Source organism: Onychostoma macrolepis, chromosome 23 (genome assembly GCF_012432095.1).
Source record: "Onychostoma macrolepis isolate SWU-2019 chromosome 23, ASM1243209v1, whole genome shotgun sequence".
In the NCBI taxonomy this organism is placed as follows: Eukaryota; Metazoa; Chordata; class Actinopteri; order Cypriniformes; family Cyprinidae; genus Onychostoma; species Onychostoma macrolepis.
In genome coordinates, this window is record NC_081177.1 from 3,034,916 (window position 1) to 3,053,280 (window position 18,365).

Here is an 18,365-nt window from a genome sequence, read left to right on the forward strand (position 1 = left end):
GTGGTGCAAGAATTGAGCCTTGTGGGACTCCGCATGTCATGGACATCCACTTAAACTTATGCTCTCCTATACTCACATAATAACCTCTCCCTTCTAAGTATGACCTGAACCATTTGGGTACCATCCCAGAAAGCCCGACCAAGTTTTCCAGTCTCTCTAGAAGTATGTTATGATCAACAGTGTCAAACGCAGCACTAAGATCTAGTAGTACCAGAACTGATATTTTGCCTGAATCAGAATTGAAGCGAATATCATTTATTATCTTAATAAGCGCGGTCTCTGTGCTATGATGTGCTCGGAAACCAGATTGAAAATTGTCTAGGTATCCATTTGAGTTTAAGTAGTTGTTCAGCTGATTAAAAACCACCTTTTCAATAATCTAACCTATGAAAGGAAGATTTGATATTGGTCTATAGTTGTTCAACATTGTGTTATCAAGATTGCGCTTTTTCAGAAGGGGCTTAACAACTGCAGTTTTCAGGGAGTTTGGAAAAGTCCCAGAAAGAAGTGAACCGTTCACCACTTCTAAGAGATCTGCTTCTAAACACTTAAGCACACTTTTGAAAAAAAGATGTGGGAAGTGTGTCAAGATAGCATGTTGACGATGTTAGGTGCTGTACTATTTCTTTCAAAATTTTGCTATCAATTGCTTCAAAAACAAAAATAGTCACTTCTTTTTGAAATTGCGGTTGAATCTGTGTGACCTCTGCATAACTAGAAGATGTGCCAATCTCCTTTCTGATATTATTGATCTTCTCAGAAAAGAAGGAAGCAAACTCATTGCATTTGCTGTCGGAGAGCATTTCACTGGGAATTTGACTTTGGGGGTTTGTCAGTCTCTCCACAGTAGCAAAAAGAGTGCGAGAGTTGTTTAGGTTACTGTTTATAAGGTTTGAGAAGAAGGTCTGTCTAGCTGTGGCTAGTTCCACATTGAAAGCATGAAGGCTGTCTTTATAGATGCTATAGTGAATTTCAAGTTTTGTCTTCTGCCACATCCGCTCAGCTTTTCTGCATTCTTTTCATACTCTGAACTGCTGTTGATTTTCTCCATGGTGATTTTTGTCTGCCATTCTTCTTGCAGACCCTTGCCGGAGCAATATCATCAATAACATTCTCAACTTTTGAGTTAAATGAATCCAAGGAGAATCCAACAGTGTCTGCAGAAATGCTTGGTGTTAAAGATATAGCCTTCATAAATACTGCACTAGTGTTCTCGTTAATGCATCTCTTTCTGACAGAGACAGATCTAGATTCAGTGGTAACAGAGATTAATATATCAAAGAAAATACAGAAGTGATCAGATAGTGCTACATCCTTAATAACAATGGATGAAATGTTTAGACCGCTACTGATGAGTTAATCTAGAGTGTGTCCACAATTGTGTGTGGGTCCATGCACATGCTGGATCAGATCAAAAGTGTTTAAAACAGTTATAATTTCTTTTGCAGTTTTGATTTCTGCATTATCTATGTGAATATTAAAATCCCCTGCAATAGTAAAACAGTCAAACTCTGAGGAAATCATTGATAACGGTTCTGTGAACACTTCCACAAAGGCTGGAGAGTATTTTGTAGGCCTGTAAATAATGATAAACAGAATGCGTGGAGCACCTTTCAGCACAATTATGGAATTACATTTTGTCTCTACAGCAATCTCAGATTGACACATTATAGGCCTCAGATTAGATGGGTCAGCTGTACGGCCTGAGAAGGCCTTAGACTTTCTATCATGTGATAAAACAGAAATATAGAAGGCTACAGGCACACTGGGTTCCCGCTTGTTCTGTGAACATTTGTGAATGTTGCTGCTAATATAGCAGGGACCCAACACATATCACTGAGAGCTTTAAATTAACAGATAAACAGAATTAATAACGATTAATGATATTTGCCACTTCTCTTGTCAAAAAAAAAGTTTATTACATTATTTACACACTCACCACCAGGGATGAATAAGGAACTGTTCCATATTGATGATTATGGGTGGAGCTACTGTATGACATCACTGCAGGTGAGTGAAAGACTTCAGTAAATTGAAACTGAATAAAACAGATGAGCTGGAAGCTTCTTCAACAACCTTTTTTATCTGATCACAAACTATTGATCACATCTGATATTCACTCACAGGTAAGTGAAGAATATGTAAGAATTAGTTAAGTATTTAATACCATGAAGCAATATTATCAGAAGCAGTATTTAATTATATTAAAAGTTTGTTTGATGTGGACTGTTATGTTGAACTTTAGAGACTTCAGAAATAGGAAGTAGGCTACTTGAACTACAAAAGTCTGAAATAACCAAAGTCTGTGAAAACTGCTTTATAAAATGAAAATGACATCTGATGTTTAGAGGATCTTTATTCGTTGGGTTACAGTATTTATTTGAAAAACATATTCTTGACAACTTTTTGAGGTCTTTGCTGTGAATAACCTTCTGATGTGCTGCTCTGCCTGTGGTGGAGTAGACTAGCAGTTAAAGATTTTGAATAACTGATGCTTGAGTACTTCGTTACTATATTTAAAAATTATTTTAAGGAATTTGTGCCTACTCATCACAAAACAGAATAAAACTTCCAGGAATACAACTTCCAGGAAAAAAACAAAAAAAAAACATTGTACTTTGTACTGTAAGGATCCACCCGCCTGTCCAAACAACAGAATCCAGCGGCCTAGTCGAAGGTTTAATGCTTTTACTTGCTCCTCTGAATTTATCAGGATTTAGTTTCAATTTTAGTCTAACTCCGTGTTCAATCTGACTCTGATTTCAAGTGATCATTAAATTTAGACTGTACTTCTAATTAAAAACTGATCACAAATATCAATTATATATTAATTTAGATATTTGATTATTCTAGACCTCCCATACTTTCAATTATCAGTTCACTGGGGACCTAATGTCGCATAGAGTCTCAAGCCCCGGGTTTTTGCATAGATCTCACGGACACAAACTCGCCAGTACGATGTTAGTCAGAGGATGTAGGTAGACTAATACCTAATTGTCTGCCGCCAACTGCTTGTTTATGACAAAAAGTGTACTTCGTCTAAAATGCATAGCAAAGCACTCAGGCTAATTAAGTTTATTCTCTAAAACATCTATGTGCACATGTAGTAGCACAAACAACTATATAGTGTGCTCTATGGGCACAATGTGTTTAACAGAATTAAATTTTTGAATCATGCCTGACAGCAGAGAGACACACAGCAGCGAGAGCTCCAGAGACCCTCACACACTGCATGGGGTTTTCTGACTACAGAAATTCCAAAGTAGTGTTTTGTCACTTCCCTTATATACCCAAATAAGAAAAACAGAAAATCTTCAGATCAGTTGTAAAAACATAAAAGACCTTTTGGTGTTTTTGGTTCTAGTGCTCCAGGGCCGCACCTGGATGAAGATGGATAAACATTCCCGCAGACCCCTAAAGGGGGACACACCCCCTCCTCAGCAGAACACAATTCTACAAAAGTTTTTAATATTTCTCATAATACAAGTGACTACTGTGAAATTGAGACCAATTTACCAATCACACAGAGACCTTTAAAATGATACCAAACATGAAAGGGTTATGATTATGAATTCTGATACAGTAATTGCATGATATAAGTATAGCAACTTGAGTTCTTGACATTTCTCTGTCAACTTTTAGTGACCTGGACCATGTGCCCAGGGGGGAAGGATGGGTGAAGGGACTGATGAGCAAATGGTCTTTCTGCCAGATCTTCTTGTCAGATTAGAGAGTTTATTGTTTTGTTGGATGGCATGTGTGCTGTGAGAGTTCCTGAGTGTTTGGCTTCATGAGGAGATCAAAGCCCCCCTACAGTACTCCTTACAATCACATTTAGACTTTTATTAATCAAAAGATAAGGAAGTCTACGATACCTCATAAAAAGCTATCTGTTGCATTCCCATTCATCTGAATGGCAGTTGCTTGACATGTACATGACACCTATAAATACACAAGCTGTCATCTTTGTTCATGAGCAATGCCTATATTTGTCAGTACACATGGCTACCTGTGAATTACATTTATGCATTTAGCAGACACTTTTATCCAAAGAGACTTGTATTCAGGCTATACATTTTTTTATCAGTATGTGTGTTCCCTAGGAATTGAACCCACAACCTTTTAGGCTGCTAACGCAATGCTCTACCACTGAGCCACAGGAACACTGTTAGACACTCATGTTTCTTGGGCATACAGTGGTGTAGTTATGGCATGAACCATCTAAGTGGACCATGCTGACCCATTAAACTTTTAGCCTGTGCATAAAAATAGTAGATTTATTGGAATTATCCAGAAATGTAGATTATATATTGTCATTACGTATCTTTTCAGTCATGGCATCCTCCAGTGGTGCACTAAATGAGGAGCTCCAGTGCTCCATCTGTCTGGATGTGTTCACTGATCCAGTCACCACTCCATGTGGACACAACTTCTGCAGAACCTGCCTGAACAAGTGTTGGACAAACACACAGACCTGCTTCTGTCCATTATGTAAAGAGACATTCAGCAGAAGACCCAATCTCAAGATTAATACAACATTCAGAGAGGTTGTGCAACACTTCAAGGAGAAGCTTAGTCTACAAAGATCTGAGGTGTTCTGTGACATCTGTGATGGAAGAAAGCAGAAAGCTGTGAAGTCCTGCATGACTTGTCAAAGCTCTTACTGTGAGACTCACCTGGAGCCTCATCACAGAGTCTGGCGTCTAAAGAAACACACATTGATCAACGCTGTGGAAAATATGGAGGATTATATATGCCAGAAACACCAGAGACCTCTGGAGCTGTTCTGCAGAGATGATCAGACGTGTGTGTGTCTGTCCTGCACTGAAGGAGACCACAGGACTCACAACACTGTTCCTGTAGAGGAAGAGAGTAGAGAGAAGAAGGCAAGAGTCACAAACAAAACAATTTGTCAGAAGATGGACATGTAAATTCAGTCATAAATGTTTCTGGGTTTTTCTCTATCTGTAGAATCAGCTGGTTCAGACACAGACAGACGTGCAGCAGATGATCCAGAACAGAATGAAGAAGATTCGAGAGATCCAGCACTCAGTAGAGCTGAAAAGGGTGAGTGGAAAATAATTACAATTAATATTGTTATACATCATAATATTTTAGTCTGCTTAATTAAGGTGCTGATTTTTTTTTTTTTTTAATTCACATGTTTCTTGAACTATCCTTTAAATAAAATGTGAATATATAATAAATGAATCTGCTAATTTATCTCTTTTATCAGAGGAATATAGCTAAAGAGAAATCAGACAGTGTTAAGCTTTTCACTGACCTGATCAGCTCCTTTGAGAGATGTCAGTCTGAGCTGCTGAAGATGATGGAGGAACAGCAGAAAGCAGCAGAGAAACAGGCTGAAGATCTCATTAAAGAGCTGCAGAAGGAAATCACTGATCTGAAGAAGAGAAACACTGAGCTGGAGCAGCTCTCACACACTGATGATCATCTGCGCCTTTTACAGGTCTGTCAACATCTGCCTCAAAGAGTGAAAAACATTAGAGGACAAACACTAATCTCAATGAGTTACTTGACCATTTTTTCTTACTAGTCTTTAGAAATCACGCAGAATAGAACAAAAAGTAATGTATTTAATGTATTTAATAGACATCTCTCCTGCTGTAGATGTTCTCATCCCTGTACAGTCATCAACACACCAAGAACTGGACTGCGATCAGTATTGACTCTGACGTGAATGTGTTCCATCTGCATAGAGCTCTGACTCAAATGAAGAAAACTCATGAGACATTAAATGAACAACTCTGTCAAACTGGTATGTGAACATCAAAAATACTGTGTATAGATATTTATGGTCTGTAATTTTTTAAAGAAAATTCTGGGATCAATCCATTTTAAGAATCTGTTATGTGCAGGTGATTGTCACAGACAGTTCATTAGTCTCTGAAATGTAGGGGAACGGAAGTTGCACTATTTGGATGGGTGCGAAACGCAGCAGGCAGTTGGTTAGAACTGAATGCGATGACTCCTAATTGAAGACACACTAAGCAATGTTTAGGTTCCTTTCTAGTTTACTGAAGAACTTGGAGTATACATGTGTGGTGTATGTATGCATGTTTTATATGGATGACATATTCTGTGGATATTTATTTTGCATTTGAATTGGTTCATTTGAAAGTACACATTTCGCTCTCTATAGATATGTTATCATATCTGTAAGACAAGTATATACAGAGCTTCACGCTCAGGTTCACAGAGACCGAGACGGCAGAAAGCGCATCCTGTTTGCTTCTGTTTAGCTTCCACACTCCACACAGACACTTGAACAGCGCACATTTTTCCAGGTTAACATTAGATTTAGCTGCCATGTAAAGTTGCTAATACTTACAAATTTCAGATGATAAGCCATATTTGTGGGTTCCAGAGCAGGAGAGCAGAGCAACAGAATGCCCTGCTCCCCATGGTAGCGAGGCAAGCAAAAGGGACAGTAAGGTAAAAAGGAGGCAGATCTGAGAGAATGGGAGGGAATATGGATGTGGAGGAGGTCAGACAGATATGAAGGTGCGAGATTATGGAGGATCTTAAAAGTGAACAAGAGAATCTTAAAGTCAATGCGAAACTTAACTGGAAGACAGTGAAGCTGCTGCAGAACAGGGGTGATGTGGTGAAAGGAGGGGATTCTGGTGATAATATGGGCTGCTGAGTTTTGAACCATTTGAAGCTTATAAAGGGACTTGTGAGTAAGACCAAAGAGAAGGGAATTATAATAATCAATATGGGAGATGACAAGACTCTTGCGAAAGCGGTTGATATTACGTAGATGAAAATAAGAGGACCGGGTGATGTTATTAATAAGTGATTGGAATGACAGTGTACTGTCCAGGAGGACTCCCAAACTCTTAACCTGAGGAGAAGGGGAAACAGAGGAATTATCAATTGAAAGAGAAAAAAACTGTCAATTTTGGATAAATTTGATTTAGTTGCCAATTAGAAGAATTTCAGTTTTGTCACTGTTTAGTTTGAGGAAATTGGAGGAAAACCAGGATGTAAGTCCATTGAAGCAGTCGGTAAGGGAGGAAGGAGGGAAAGTGGAATTAGGTTTGCTGGAGAAATAGAGTTGGGTGTCATCCACGGAATAGGATGTCGTATTTACGAAAGATATTGCCAAGAGGAAGAAGGTAAATGTTGAAAAGAAGAGGTCCTAGGATAGAGCCCTGGGGCACACCAGTATTAACGGGGGAAGGTTGGGAACTAAAATATTGTAATTGGACGAACTGATTGCACCCTGAAAGATAAGATTTAAACCAATCTAAAGGGATGTGAGTGATGCCAATAGAGATTAGTCTATTGATGAGAAATGGTGTCAAAGGCCGCACTTAGGCCACACAAAACCATGCATCGGGGGAAATTTTTTGAAATTGAGATTTATACATCTGAAAACAGCTGAAACATCTGAAATCTGAACACATAAGCTTTCCACTGATGTATGGTTTGTTAGGATAGGACAGTTCCTGAGATACAAGATTTGTTCCTAAGATTTGGCCGAGACACAACTATTTGAAAATCTGGAATCTGAGGCTGTGAAAAAATCAAAATTTTGAGAAAATTGCCTATAAAGTTGTCCAAATGAAGTCCTTAGCAATGCTTATTACTAATCAAAAATTAAGTTTTGATATATTTGTGGTAGGAAATTTACAAAATATCCTCATGGAACATGATTTTTACTTAATATCCTAATGATTTTGGCGTAAAAGAAAAATCGATAATTTTGACCCATACAATGTATTGCTGGCTATTGCTACAAATGTACCCGTGCTACTTATGGCTGCTTTTGTGGTCCAGGGTCACATTTGAGGTTGATGAATGATAGGTGAGCATTTTGATGTCCTGCCCGATGTATTGTATTACCATAGACTAGCCATTAATGATCTGTCCAAGGACTGCGTGACTTCGCCTGTGGATTTTTTTTTTTCTGCAACTAAGCAACTAATAAAATTTTGGTCGACCAAGCCTCTTCTGGTCGACTAACGGTTAGTCAACTACTAGGGGGCAGCCCTAATCAAAACATTACTGGTCTAGAAGTAAGAACTGCTTGCGTCAGGGGCTGAGGGCAGGGTTACCGTGACCAACAAGACAAACATAAACTTTTGACTGGTCTTTTTTTTGGAATAGGAATTAAACACGAACACATTACATTCCCCATTTTTGGATGCCAATGTAGGTTTGCAAAGTCATTATTGATATTAGGCTTATTCGGGATGTGTTGGCGCTGCGGGGACTGGTCAGCATGTGACGCCGAAATACCACGCCATTCAAAAGCTTAAAGAGTTGTCTGCTCTCCATTCGCTCTCTTGGTGCTTTTGATGTTGATCTGGTTGGTCTGCGTGGCCAATGCATCTCAAGCAAGCCTAGTGTACGTGTTTGTGTTTGTCGTTGCTTGGAAAGATGAGACGTATTCAATGACATAAGACCTGGCTCTCTGGTGGCTTTCTAGCCCGTGGAAAAGCAAACCGGTTCTTTGAAAGCTCACCAGTTGAACTTCAAACCGGCAATAGCACTAGCTCTTAACTAGCACCCTATTCCTGCTGGTGGAAAAGGGGCCAGAGTGCATCTGGATGCGTGAATATTGTGACCACATGCTAACATCGGTTATTCTTGCGAATCCATGCTTCCTTCCGTTCTTTAGTCAGTTCCTTGAAGTTGAGGCATCCATTATGGAAGTGACAAGCATAGTCTGTGTCGGTCGCAACACCTCCAGCACTACCACACTGAGCACAGGTGCCCCACAGGGCTGTGTGCTCAGCCCACTGCTCTTCACGCTGCTGACTCAAGACTGTACCGCCAAGTTCAGCTCCAACAACATCATCAAGTTTTCTGTAATAGAATTAGCTCTTTATTGAAGCTTTTAATTTGAATTTTAGCTTTAGGGAATCAAATCATAGAGATTCGCTGGATCTGATTAATTGGTATTAATCAACGTATAATTTATACTTTCTTAACAACTCGAGCCAGCGAGCATTAAACCAGTATATTTAGCAATTCTGTTTATTTCGTGGCCACGATAATAATACAGAATTCGTTGGGAAATTTTGAGCAACAGGTAACAAGATCTTTGGCAAATAGTTTCAAACTTGAAAAACACAGCACCAAACCATTAATTATAAATGAAACGAGAGTTTATTTGTTATTCTATGATACAATACTAACACAAAACATACACACACACATACACACGGTCGGGCAAGAGGGTTGCGATTTGAAGAAAGTTTAAGGTTCTAAGACCTGATGGAGTCACAAACAGAGGCTTTGACTTTACTCTTAAAGATTAATTCACATCAGCTCAGCAAATAGAGATGGTTTGTTTGGTTACTTGCGTTAAGTTGACTTGAAGGCTGAGCTGGCTCTCTGTGCTTGAGGGAATCCCGGAACTGATTTTGCGGCTGTGGTGTAAGAGAAAAGTTGACGACAGAGCACGCGTGAGTCATCAGACGGTCATGTTACAGATCTCGTGGTTTTGGCGGCCTGAGGGCAGCCAGTTCCTTTAATGGTCCTTTTCCTGTTTAAAATGTATGGATCCCTATATCTTGATTAAATCAAGCGGTTGCTCCACGGGTTGCAAGAAAGACTATTGCAGTTCTTTAAAACACAGGAGCTTTATTTTTCCTGATTAAGTTAGTCATTATCATCAACCAAAAGCTGACAGGAAACAGGTCAAACCGTGGTCTGAGATTAATCGTTAACTAGTCTCATGACTGCAGATGGCTGGTAGAAGACTTCTTTTAAGGACTGTGCTGTTTTCGCAGTAATTTTGTGTGTCCGTTTGTTGAGGTCCTACATTTCTGATGACCCAACTGTGGTAGGCCTCATCAGAAACAACAATGAAACAATACAGAGAGGAAGTGGCACAGCTGGCTGAATGGTGCGGTGTCAACAACCTGTCCCTCAATGTGAGTAAGACAAAGGAGTTTGTGATGGACTTCATGAGAAACTCTGTTGACCACCCCCCACTGACCATCGACGGCTCAGCCATGGAGAGAGTCAGCAGCACTAAATTCCTGGGAGTACACATTACAGAGGATCTCACCTGGACCACCAACATCAAATCACTCAACAAGAAGGCCCAACAGCACCTCCACTTTCTCTACTGGCTGAAAAGAGCAAGTCTCCCTCCACCCATCCTCACCACTTTCTACAGGGGCACCACTGGGAGTGTGCTGACCAGCTGCATTACTGTCATGGGAAAGCTTGCCTTGGAGTCAGGATACATGTGAACCTAATTCAGCTACTCCCTCTGAACTGCTCCAACATACTCAGTAATGAACAGAGCAGAGCTTGAATGCTTTCATGTCACCTGGCTTAAGGTTGGGACCTTACCTCAGCGATACTCCACAGGACAAGCTTCTGGGGCTGACCATACATCTTTAAAAGGGCTTGCATCGTATCTGTATATGGTCTTACCGAGTTACAGTAGTCCGCCACTAGCAAGGCCTCTTCTTACACAGGGGCCAGTTGCATAAACTGAGCCACCATGTTAAGACTGTCTTAAGAACTAGTTTGACCAACTAGCAGTTGCCAAGGGGTAAATAGTCTTACTTTTCCAATACAAATAAGACCAATCTATCTTTTCATAACTGAATTTAAAAAGTTATGACCAGCCTTGAAGAAAAAAATTAGGTGACTGATTTTTTAAGACTAGTCTAAACAGTTTTTAAGACTAGTCTAAACCGGCCCCAGATGAACAGTCAGAATCTGATAATTGAAGCGCTCACTCGCATCTTCTGGCAGAATGTTCTCTAGTGCCATCTGTAGTCTGGAAAACTGTCTAGGGTCAGGCTGGGTATGGTAGGTTTAGGGTCTCCATATATCTGTTTTTGGGTGTTCAGTATCTCCATTCTTGGCACCACCTGTGAACATGAGGGTAGATGGAATTCTCTCCTCTGGGACCAGGCGTTGCAGCATCGTACTGTCCTACTCCTGCAGTCTGGGCTGAGTAGTCATATGGGGGGAGGGGGGCGCTGTGGTAACATTGTGCACTCTGGTTGGTTGGGATTGTCCGGGACATTCAAGACCATCCTGGACTTGGGACCTCCAGGCTATGGAGCACAGAGACCACTGGACTTTGGACCACCAATAAAGAGAACGCTGGGACCACTGTACTAGGGACCACCAGACTAGGGAGTGCTCGGATCACTGGACTAAGAATGCTCTTCAAACTGATGTTAATGCTCTCTCTCTATGTGAACTCTCCCATCTGTGTTAAATCCACATTACCATAGTAATACACCCTAATGCAAAAAAAAAAAAAAAAGGACCATAGATGGGTGTTGTTCCAGTTAGTCTGACTCACTAATTCACAAAAGCAAGCTGAATATTAAAAAAAAAAATTTATTAAACAGAGTTTTTAAAGTTCTTCTACTGGATCCATTGGGAATCAGATCTTCTGTGACGAACATACAGTATATGATAGGAATATATGACAAACACAAGTCTGCATAAAAAAGTTTTTCCACCATTTTTATTTTTTTGCTGCTCTTTAGAAATAAGTTTTCCCATCTCACAAGGACAATTTAAACCTTTTTTCACTGAATAATTAATATGGCCCTTAAAACCTTGAATTTACTGTAAACTCACTGTGCATTTTGTTTTACAAATTGATGGATGATCCACATTTACATACCATTGATTTGAGAGATAAACATTCAACCTAGAACTGTTCCTGCAAATAATTTATATGTTATACTGTTATTAATGTTATATTGTCATCTGTTTACACAGGGTTGAGGTGGGCACGCAAGTATGCAGGTACAGTGTAACTGACCCAACTTTCTTGAATACATTTACAATACTTTATTAATCTGTATTTATATACAGTATATATATATATTTGGGGTGGCACGGTAGATGTCATGGTTCGGTGCGTACCTCGGTTCAGGGGTCACGGTTCGATACGATTTTGGTACAACAGGAATAAAACAACAAATCTACTATGCTCGGTTTCTTTCATTTATTTTGAACAGAGAGTAGTACAGTAAATATTATATTACATTATATATATAATCTGCAGTACATATATACATGCAATGAATAAATTCTTGAAATATATTTTATTTAGTTTACAGATAAACAAGGGAAAAATACAGTGCGACATGTAACATAGCCTATATAGGCTGAGTTTCGGTTCATTTTTGTGACAGGCTTAATTTGTTCATAGAAAGGAAAATCAAATGGCAGAAAGCAACATCCTATTTGTTTTCTTTATTTTATAAAACCACAATGTTTTGTTTTCATTGTGAGTGTACACAAATAAAAGCAGATCTTTATACAGTGATGCATTAAACACTTATCATCTTAATAAAGTTGATTCTGCTGGTATAAGGAAACAGTTGAAGTGATCGCGCCGGAGCGCACACACATCAGTTCCAGCATTGCTAAAGTTGGTACTTAATCAAAATAAAATACAAACATCAGCGCGTCCTCCTCTGTGTCACCGTTGGAACGCGACTGAAGTACAAAGCCTATAATTTACATTATAAATAATAGTTTAGCATTCATATAGGTTACATCGCAAATATGGAAATATTATAGAATATTTGGATTTGTGCCGAATGAGAGAGGTAGGATACACGAGCACAAAGCTCCATTTCGCAAACAGTTGAGTGTGCAAGCCTTTAAAGTATACATTCTTTTGTCAGTCTATGTTAGAGACGCATTCAGAATCAGCACATGGTCACTGTCTAGTGGGCTTTGTTTTCAAGTGCGTAACTCATGCCATTCGCTGTTCTTCTGCTGGAGGTTATCAAACAGCGTTGCATTGCTGTGGGCACCCCCTTCTGGATTGGGGGTGAATTGCCTGTATTCATTGTAAGGCCTCATGCACCGAACCGAGATGCCCGTACCGTGACGGTTCGGTGCGAATACATGTACTGTGCCACCCACCCCTAATATATATATATATTAGTGCTGGGCAATGATTAATCGCGATTAATCGCATCCAAAATAAAAGTTTTTGTTTATATAATATATCTGTGTGTACTGTGTATATTTATTATGTGTATATAAAGACACACACATACAGTATATATTTTGAAAAGATTTACATGTATTTACATGTATATATTTATTAATATAATTTATATGATATATAAATATATTTAATATATAAACATAACACATTTTTCTTAAATATATACATACATGGGTGTGTATTCATATATACATAATAAATACACACAATACACACATATATTATGTACACAAAACTTTTATTTTGGATGCGATTAATCGCGATTAATCGTTGCCCAGCACTAATATATATATATATATATATATATATATATATATATACAGTGAGGAAAATAAGTATTTGAACACCCTGCTATTTTGCAAGTTCTCCCACTTAGAAATCATGGAGGGTCTGAAATTGTCATCGTAGGTGCATGTCCACTGTGAGAGACATAATCTAAAAAAAAATCCAGAAATCACAATGTATGATTTTTAACTATTTATTTGTATGATACAGCTGCAAATAAGTATTTGAACACCTGTCTATCAGCTAGAATTCTGACCCTCAAAGACCTGTTAGTCTGCCTTTAAAATGTCCACCTCCACTCCATTTATTATCCTAAATTAGATGCACCTGTTTGAGGTCGTTAGCTGCATAAAGACACCTGTCCACCCCATACAATCAGTAAGAATCCAACTACTAACATGGCCAAGACCAAAGAGCTGTCCAAAGACACTAGAGACAAAATTGTACACCTCCACAAGGCTGGAAAGGGCTACGGGAAATTGCCAAGCAGCTTGGTGAAAAAAGGTCCACTGTTGGAGCAATCATTAGAAAATGGAAGAAGCTAAACATGACTGTCAATCTCCCTCGGACTGGGGCTCCATGCAAGATCTCACCTCGTGGGGTCTCAATGATCCTAAGAAAGGTGAGAAATCAGCCCAGAACTACACGGGAGGAGCTGGTCAATGACCTGAAAAGAGCTGGGACCACCGTTTCCAAGGTTACTGTTGGTAATACACTAAGGCGTCATGGTTTGAAATCATGCATGGCACGGAAGGTTCCCCTGCTTAAACCAGCACATGTCCAGGCCCGACTTAAGTTTGCCAATGACCATTTGGATGATCCAGAGGAGTCATGGGAGAAAGTCATGTGGTCAGATGAGACCAAAATAGAACTTTTTGGTCATAATTCCACTAAACGTGTTTGGAGGAAGAAGAATGATGAGTACCATCCCAAGAACACCATCCCTACTGTGAAGCATGGGGTGGTAGCATCATCTTTGGGGGTGTTTTTCTGCACATGGGACAGGGTGACTGCACTGTATTAAGGAGAGGATGACTGGGGCCATGTATTGCGAGATTTTGGGGAACAACCTCCTTCCCTCAGTTAGAGCATTGAAGATGGGTCGAGGCTGGGTCTTCCAACATGACAATGACCCGAAGCACACAGCCAGGATAACCAAGGAGTGGCTCTGTAAGAAGCATATCAAGGTTCTGGCGTGGCCTAGCCAGTCTCCAGACCTAAACCCAATAGAGAATCTTTGGAGGGAGCTCAAACTCCGTGTTTCTCAGCGACAGGCCAGAAACCTGACTGATCTAGAGAAGATCTGTGTGGAGGAGTGGGCCAAAATCCCTCCTGCAGTGGGACTCCCTTTTTTAGATTATGTCTCTCACAGTGGACGTGCACCTACGATGACAATTTCAGACCCCTCCATGATTTCTAAGTGGGAGAACTTGCAAACTAGCAGGGTGTTCAAATACTTATTTTCCTCACTGTATGTATATATATATAGTACAAACATATTTGTTTCTGAAGTTGACTGATAATGTCTAATCTCTCATAGTGGATGTCACTCTGGATCCTGATACAGCGAATCCGTATCTCATCCTGTCTGATGATGGAAAACAAGTCAGTCTTGGAGATATTGAGCATGATGTCCGAAATACTCCAAAAAGATTTAATGTCTGTTATTGTGTTCTGGCAAAGCAAGGATTCAGTTCAGGAAGATTGTACTATGAGGTGCAGGTGAAGGGAAAGACTGAGTGGGATTTAGGAGTGGCCAGAGAATCCATTAACAGGAAGGTGACAAACACACTGACTCCATTTAATGGATTCTGGACTGTGGCTCTGATAAATGAGAATGAATATTTAGTTTGTGATGATCCAGTGGTTTCTTTCCCTCAGAGAAAGACACCTGAGAAGGTAGGAGTGTTTGTGGATTATGAGGAGGGTCTGGTCTCTTTTTATGATGTGGGCTCTAGCTCTCATATCTGCTCTTTCACTGGTCAGACTTTCACTGAGAAACTCTATCCGTATTTAAGCCCTTGCCTTAATGATGACGGTAACAACTTAAGCCCAATGATCATCACACCTGTCAAATAAAACAAATTCACCTGAAATATGAAACATGACACCTGGAAAAGTTATGTATGCATGTGCTGTTTTTTTAAAGGATTGCACAAAAACAAAAATTAATCTGTACACCAAATCAAAAAAAAAAAAAAAAAAAAAAAATGTCAGAAGGCAGAGTCTAGTCTACAATCCATTATCAAATCAGATTTTACTGAATAATTTTAAAAAGTCTTGTGATAAGAAATAAATAGATCTTTTAAATTTGTATAATAATGACTTGTTCAAACATTACTGTTTCTTTTGCTATAGATTTGTTTTACATTTAAGAATTAAATACAACGCTAATTGGCGTTAAAGTACTGAATCAATAAGCAGAGTAGCACAAGTAGTAAGAGTAGTAATACAGTTAAAACCTTAATGATACCCATCCCTACATTCTTCTATGGGTCACACGTCTTCATGTGATACAAATTCACAGGACAGAGATCACCAAACTGGAACTCTGGAATGCTTGGGCTCCGAAAGATTTTAGTTTAGCTCCAAATGTTATTATTATTATTATTTTTTTTTTTTTCAAATGTACAACTGTCCAGAAGTTTAGTTGAATTGTGCTAAGTAAATGTTAGCTGTTTAAGGTATTATATGGCAATACATATTATAACAATATCTGTAATCTATATTGGTTCATTGGGAAGGAGAGTCCCATCCATCCCCAGCTCATGTGCATTTAGCCTATTGAAGTGGTGTCCAGGAGGTATTCGTCTGCAATTATTTGTTGGCAATGTAATGTTTTGTTTTGTTTTTCATTAATAATAATGAGCCACAAATAAAGCATTCATTTAAAGTAAGGGGAAAATCTAAAAATCTCTTTCAGGTATACATCAGTCTTATTCGTTCTGTTAATAAAAGTTTTGTTTATCATAAATGACTTTTTCAATGAGGTACTGCTGATGTTTTTTTTTTCCATTAAGGGTAACATTAAAGGTCCCATGGCATGAAAATTTCACTTTATGAGGTTTTTTAACATTAATATGAGTTCCCCTAGCCTGCCTATGGTCCCCCAGTGGCTAGAAATGGCCATAGGTGTAAACCGAGCCCTGGGTATCCTGCTTCTCTTTGAGAAAATGAAAGCTCAGATGGCCCAATCTGGAATCTCCCCTTTATGTCGTCAAAAGGGGAAAGGTTACCTCCCCTTTCTCTGCTTTGCCCGCCCATGAGAAAATGAGCTTCTACCGTGCGAGGTGAGCGCAATATTTTTTTTCCCTTGAGAGACATCATGGCTTGCAAACGAGCGAAGCATGGCAGTTGCTCAGTGTTTGGATGTACAAATGAACACCAAAGTATTTTTTAGTTCCTTCATCCAAGCCTATGGCTAGCATTAGCTACATGATAATAACTGTAACAGCATACATAAACAAACCAACTAAACTACCGTATCCAGACACAATATTTTAAACTAACCATTCGGAGACGTCCTGCTGTAGTCACTGAGTTGCAACTTCTTCATCCAGTGCTTCTCCATCCGGATCAGATTCTGGGTCAAACTGAAAAGTCTACGAGCCATTGCGATACATCCACTGTCAACATTAGCGCATTGGTAGCGCATGCTAGCGCAAGCTGGTTAAGGCCACACACCCACCTTCCACCTTGCCCCGCCTCTCTCCTCCTCATTAGCATTTAAAGCTACAGACACAGAAATGGCACGTCCTAAGGAAAGCTCATTGTGGGACTGGCTCGTAGTGGCTGAAATTCTGCACCAAGGCTGAATTTCGGGAAAGAGACTTCAGATACAGTATTAGGGACGATTTAGGCCTATATAAAAGTATCCAAAAAGCAGCATGTCATGGGACCTTTAAATAAACCTTAAGCATTAATTTTGTTCCAAGAATAGGAAAGATCTAACATTAAAGATCAAAATTAATGCTACAGATGCGAGAACGTGAGAGGTGCTGCTGATGTAAATAGACGCTCTCACTCTTTCTCTGCTATCTTTTTGCAATGGCTGTAGAAATAGTCATTAATTTTTCATTTGGGTATGGCACAGACATGTTACAGGTAATAATATGAGAAAAAAATGAGAAAATGGAGTCTTTATATAGGAGTCTTCGTAGGGAATTTCCAGACCTCATGATGAGTCAAGACATTGGAATCCACCTGCTGTCTATAAAGAACTGAAGTACGATGAAGAGAATCAGATGCTGGTTCTGTGTGACAGCTTCTCCGGTGCCGGCGGCCTTGCCAGAGATGCCTCTAGACAACCGAGCTTGCAAACCTTAGTTTTTATTTCTGTTTTTTATATTTTATTTGTAATGTATTTAACCTATATACAATAAAACTATATTTAATAATAACTAAGAAGCTCGCCTGCCTGAAGAGTCTGATTTATAGACGTGAGCAAGAACAGACCACGGAGAGGTCTTCTGAGACCTATTTTGTGAGTATGAAAATTTACATGCTTATAGGATAGGACAGATTTGACTTTATTTACCTAACCTGAGAATAAATAAAATAAGGTAGAAGGTGTATGGAATTTAGCACCGCAAAACAATATATATATATATATATATATATATATATATGGGTAGTTGACAAATAGCCAGTAAAAAATGCTTTTTTTGTAAAAGACCATTTTTGAAGAAGAAATGCATATATTTATGTAGTGTAAAGTCTGATCTTTGAGAAAATATAAAGGCTCACTAACTTTGTCAATTCTTTCATTGTTTTTTAAAACATTTTTACTGAATTGTACCATAAATTTCTCCTATGGTGTGACATAGCAAAAATTAAGGAAAGAAACTCTTAATAATATGTAAATAGCATGAGAGAGATTTATCTTTATTGTTAGACACTTATTTTCATATAGCGTTATTTACTTAATATGAAATTATAATTAACAATTTTTTTCCCCATGACTTGTTGGACAATTTCAAGACAAACTTTGACATCAAGATCAACTTTGCTGTCATCCATTCAAAACTTATACCATTTTAAGTTGAGTGATATTTGTATCTACATGCCAGGGGGTGCTGCAGCACCCTCAGCA

The 18,365-nt window shown here is 39.0% G+C and overlaps 1 protein-coding gene across 2 annotated transcripts; it reads left to right on the plus strand.

Moving 5' to 3' along the window:
- Nucleotides 1-2,023: 2,023 nt before the first annotated feature.
- LOC131531499 (E3 ubiquitin-protein ligase TRIM39-like) lies at nt 2,024-17,583 on the plus strand. 2 transcript variants are annotated; one of them, XM_058762292.1, is made up of 7 exons: nt 2,024-2,126; nt 4,333-4,886; nt 4,972-5,067; nt 5,237-5,470; nt 5,632-5,779; nt 11,740-11,766; nt 14,814-17,583. In XM_058762292.1, exons 2-7 carry the CDS (start codon nt 4,335-4,337, stop codon nt 15,350-15,352), a joined length of 1,596 nt encoding a protein of 531 aa, XP_058618275.1. In that variant the 5' UTR covers nt 2,024-2,126; nt 4,333-4,334; the 3' UTR covers nt 15,353-17,583. The 2 variants fall into 2 exon arrangements, with proteins under 2 accessions (XP_058618275.1, XP_058618276.1); XM_058762293.1 differs by lacking the exon at nt 2,024-2,126 and having other exon boundaries at nt 3,804-4,886.
- Nucleotides 17,584-18,365: the final 782 nt, after the last annotated feature.

Bases quoted from the DNA above. Each gene is read 5' to 3' on its own strand.
- LOC131531499 (XM_058762292.1), top strand. From the start codon at position 4,335: ATGGCATCCTCCAGTGGTGCACTAAATGAGGAGCTCCAGTGCTCCATC. The intron at 5,068-5,236 runs GTGAGTGGAAAA...CTCTTTTATCAG, and splicing joins ACTCAGTAGAGCTGAAAAGG to AGGAATATAGCTAAAGAGAA. The intron at 11,767-14,813 runs GTACAGTGTAAC...AATCTCTCATAG, and splicing joins GTGGGCACGCAAGTATGCAG to TGGATGTCACTCTGGATCCT.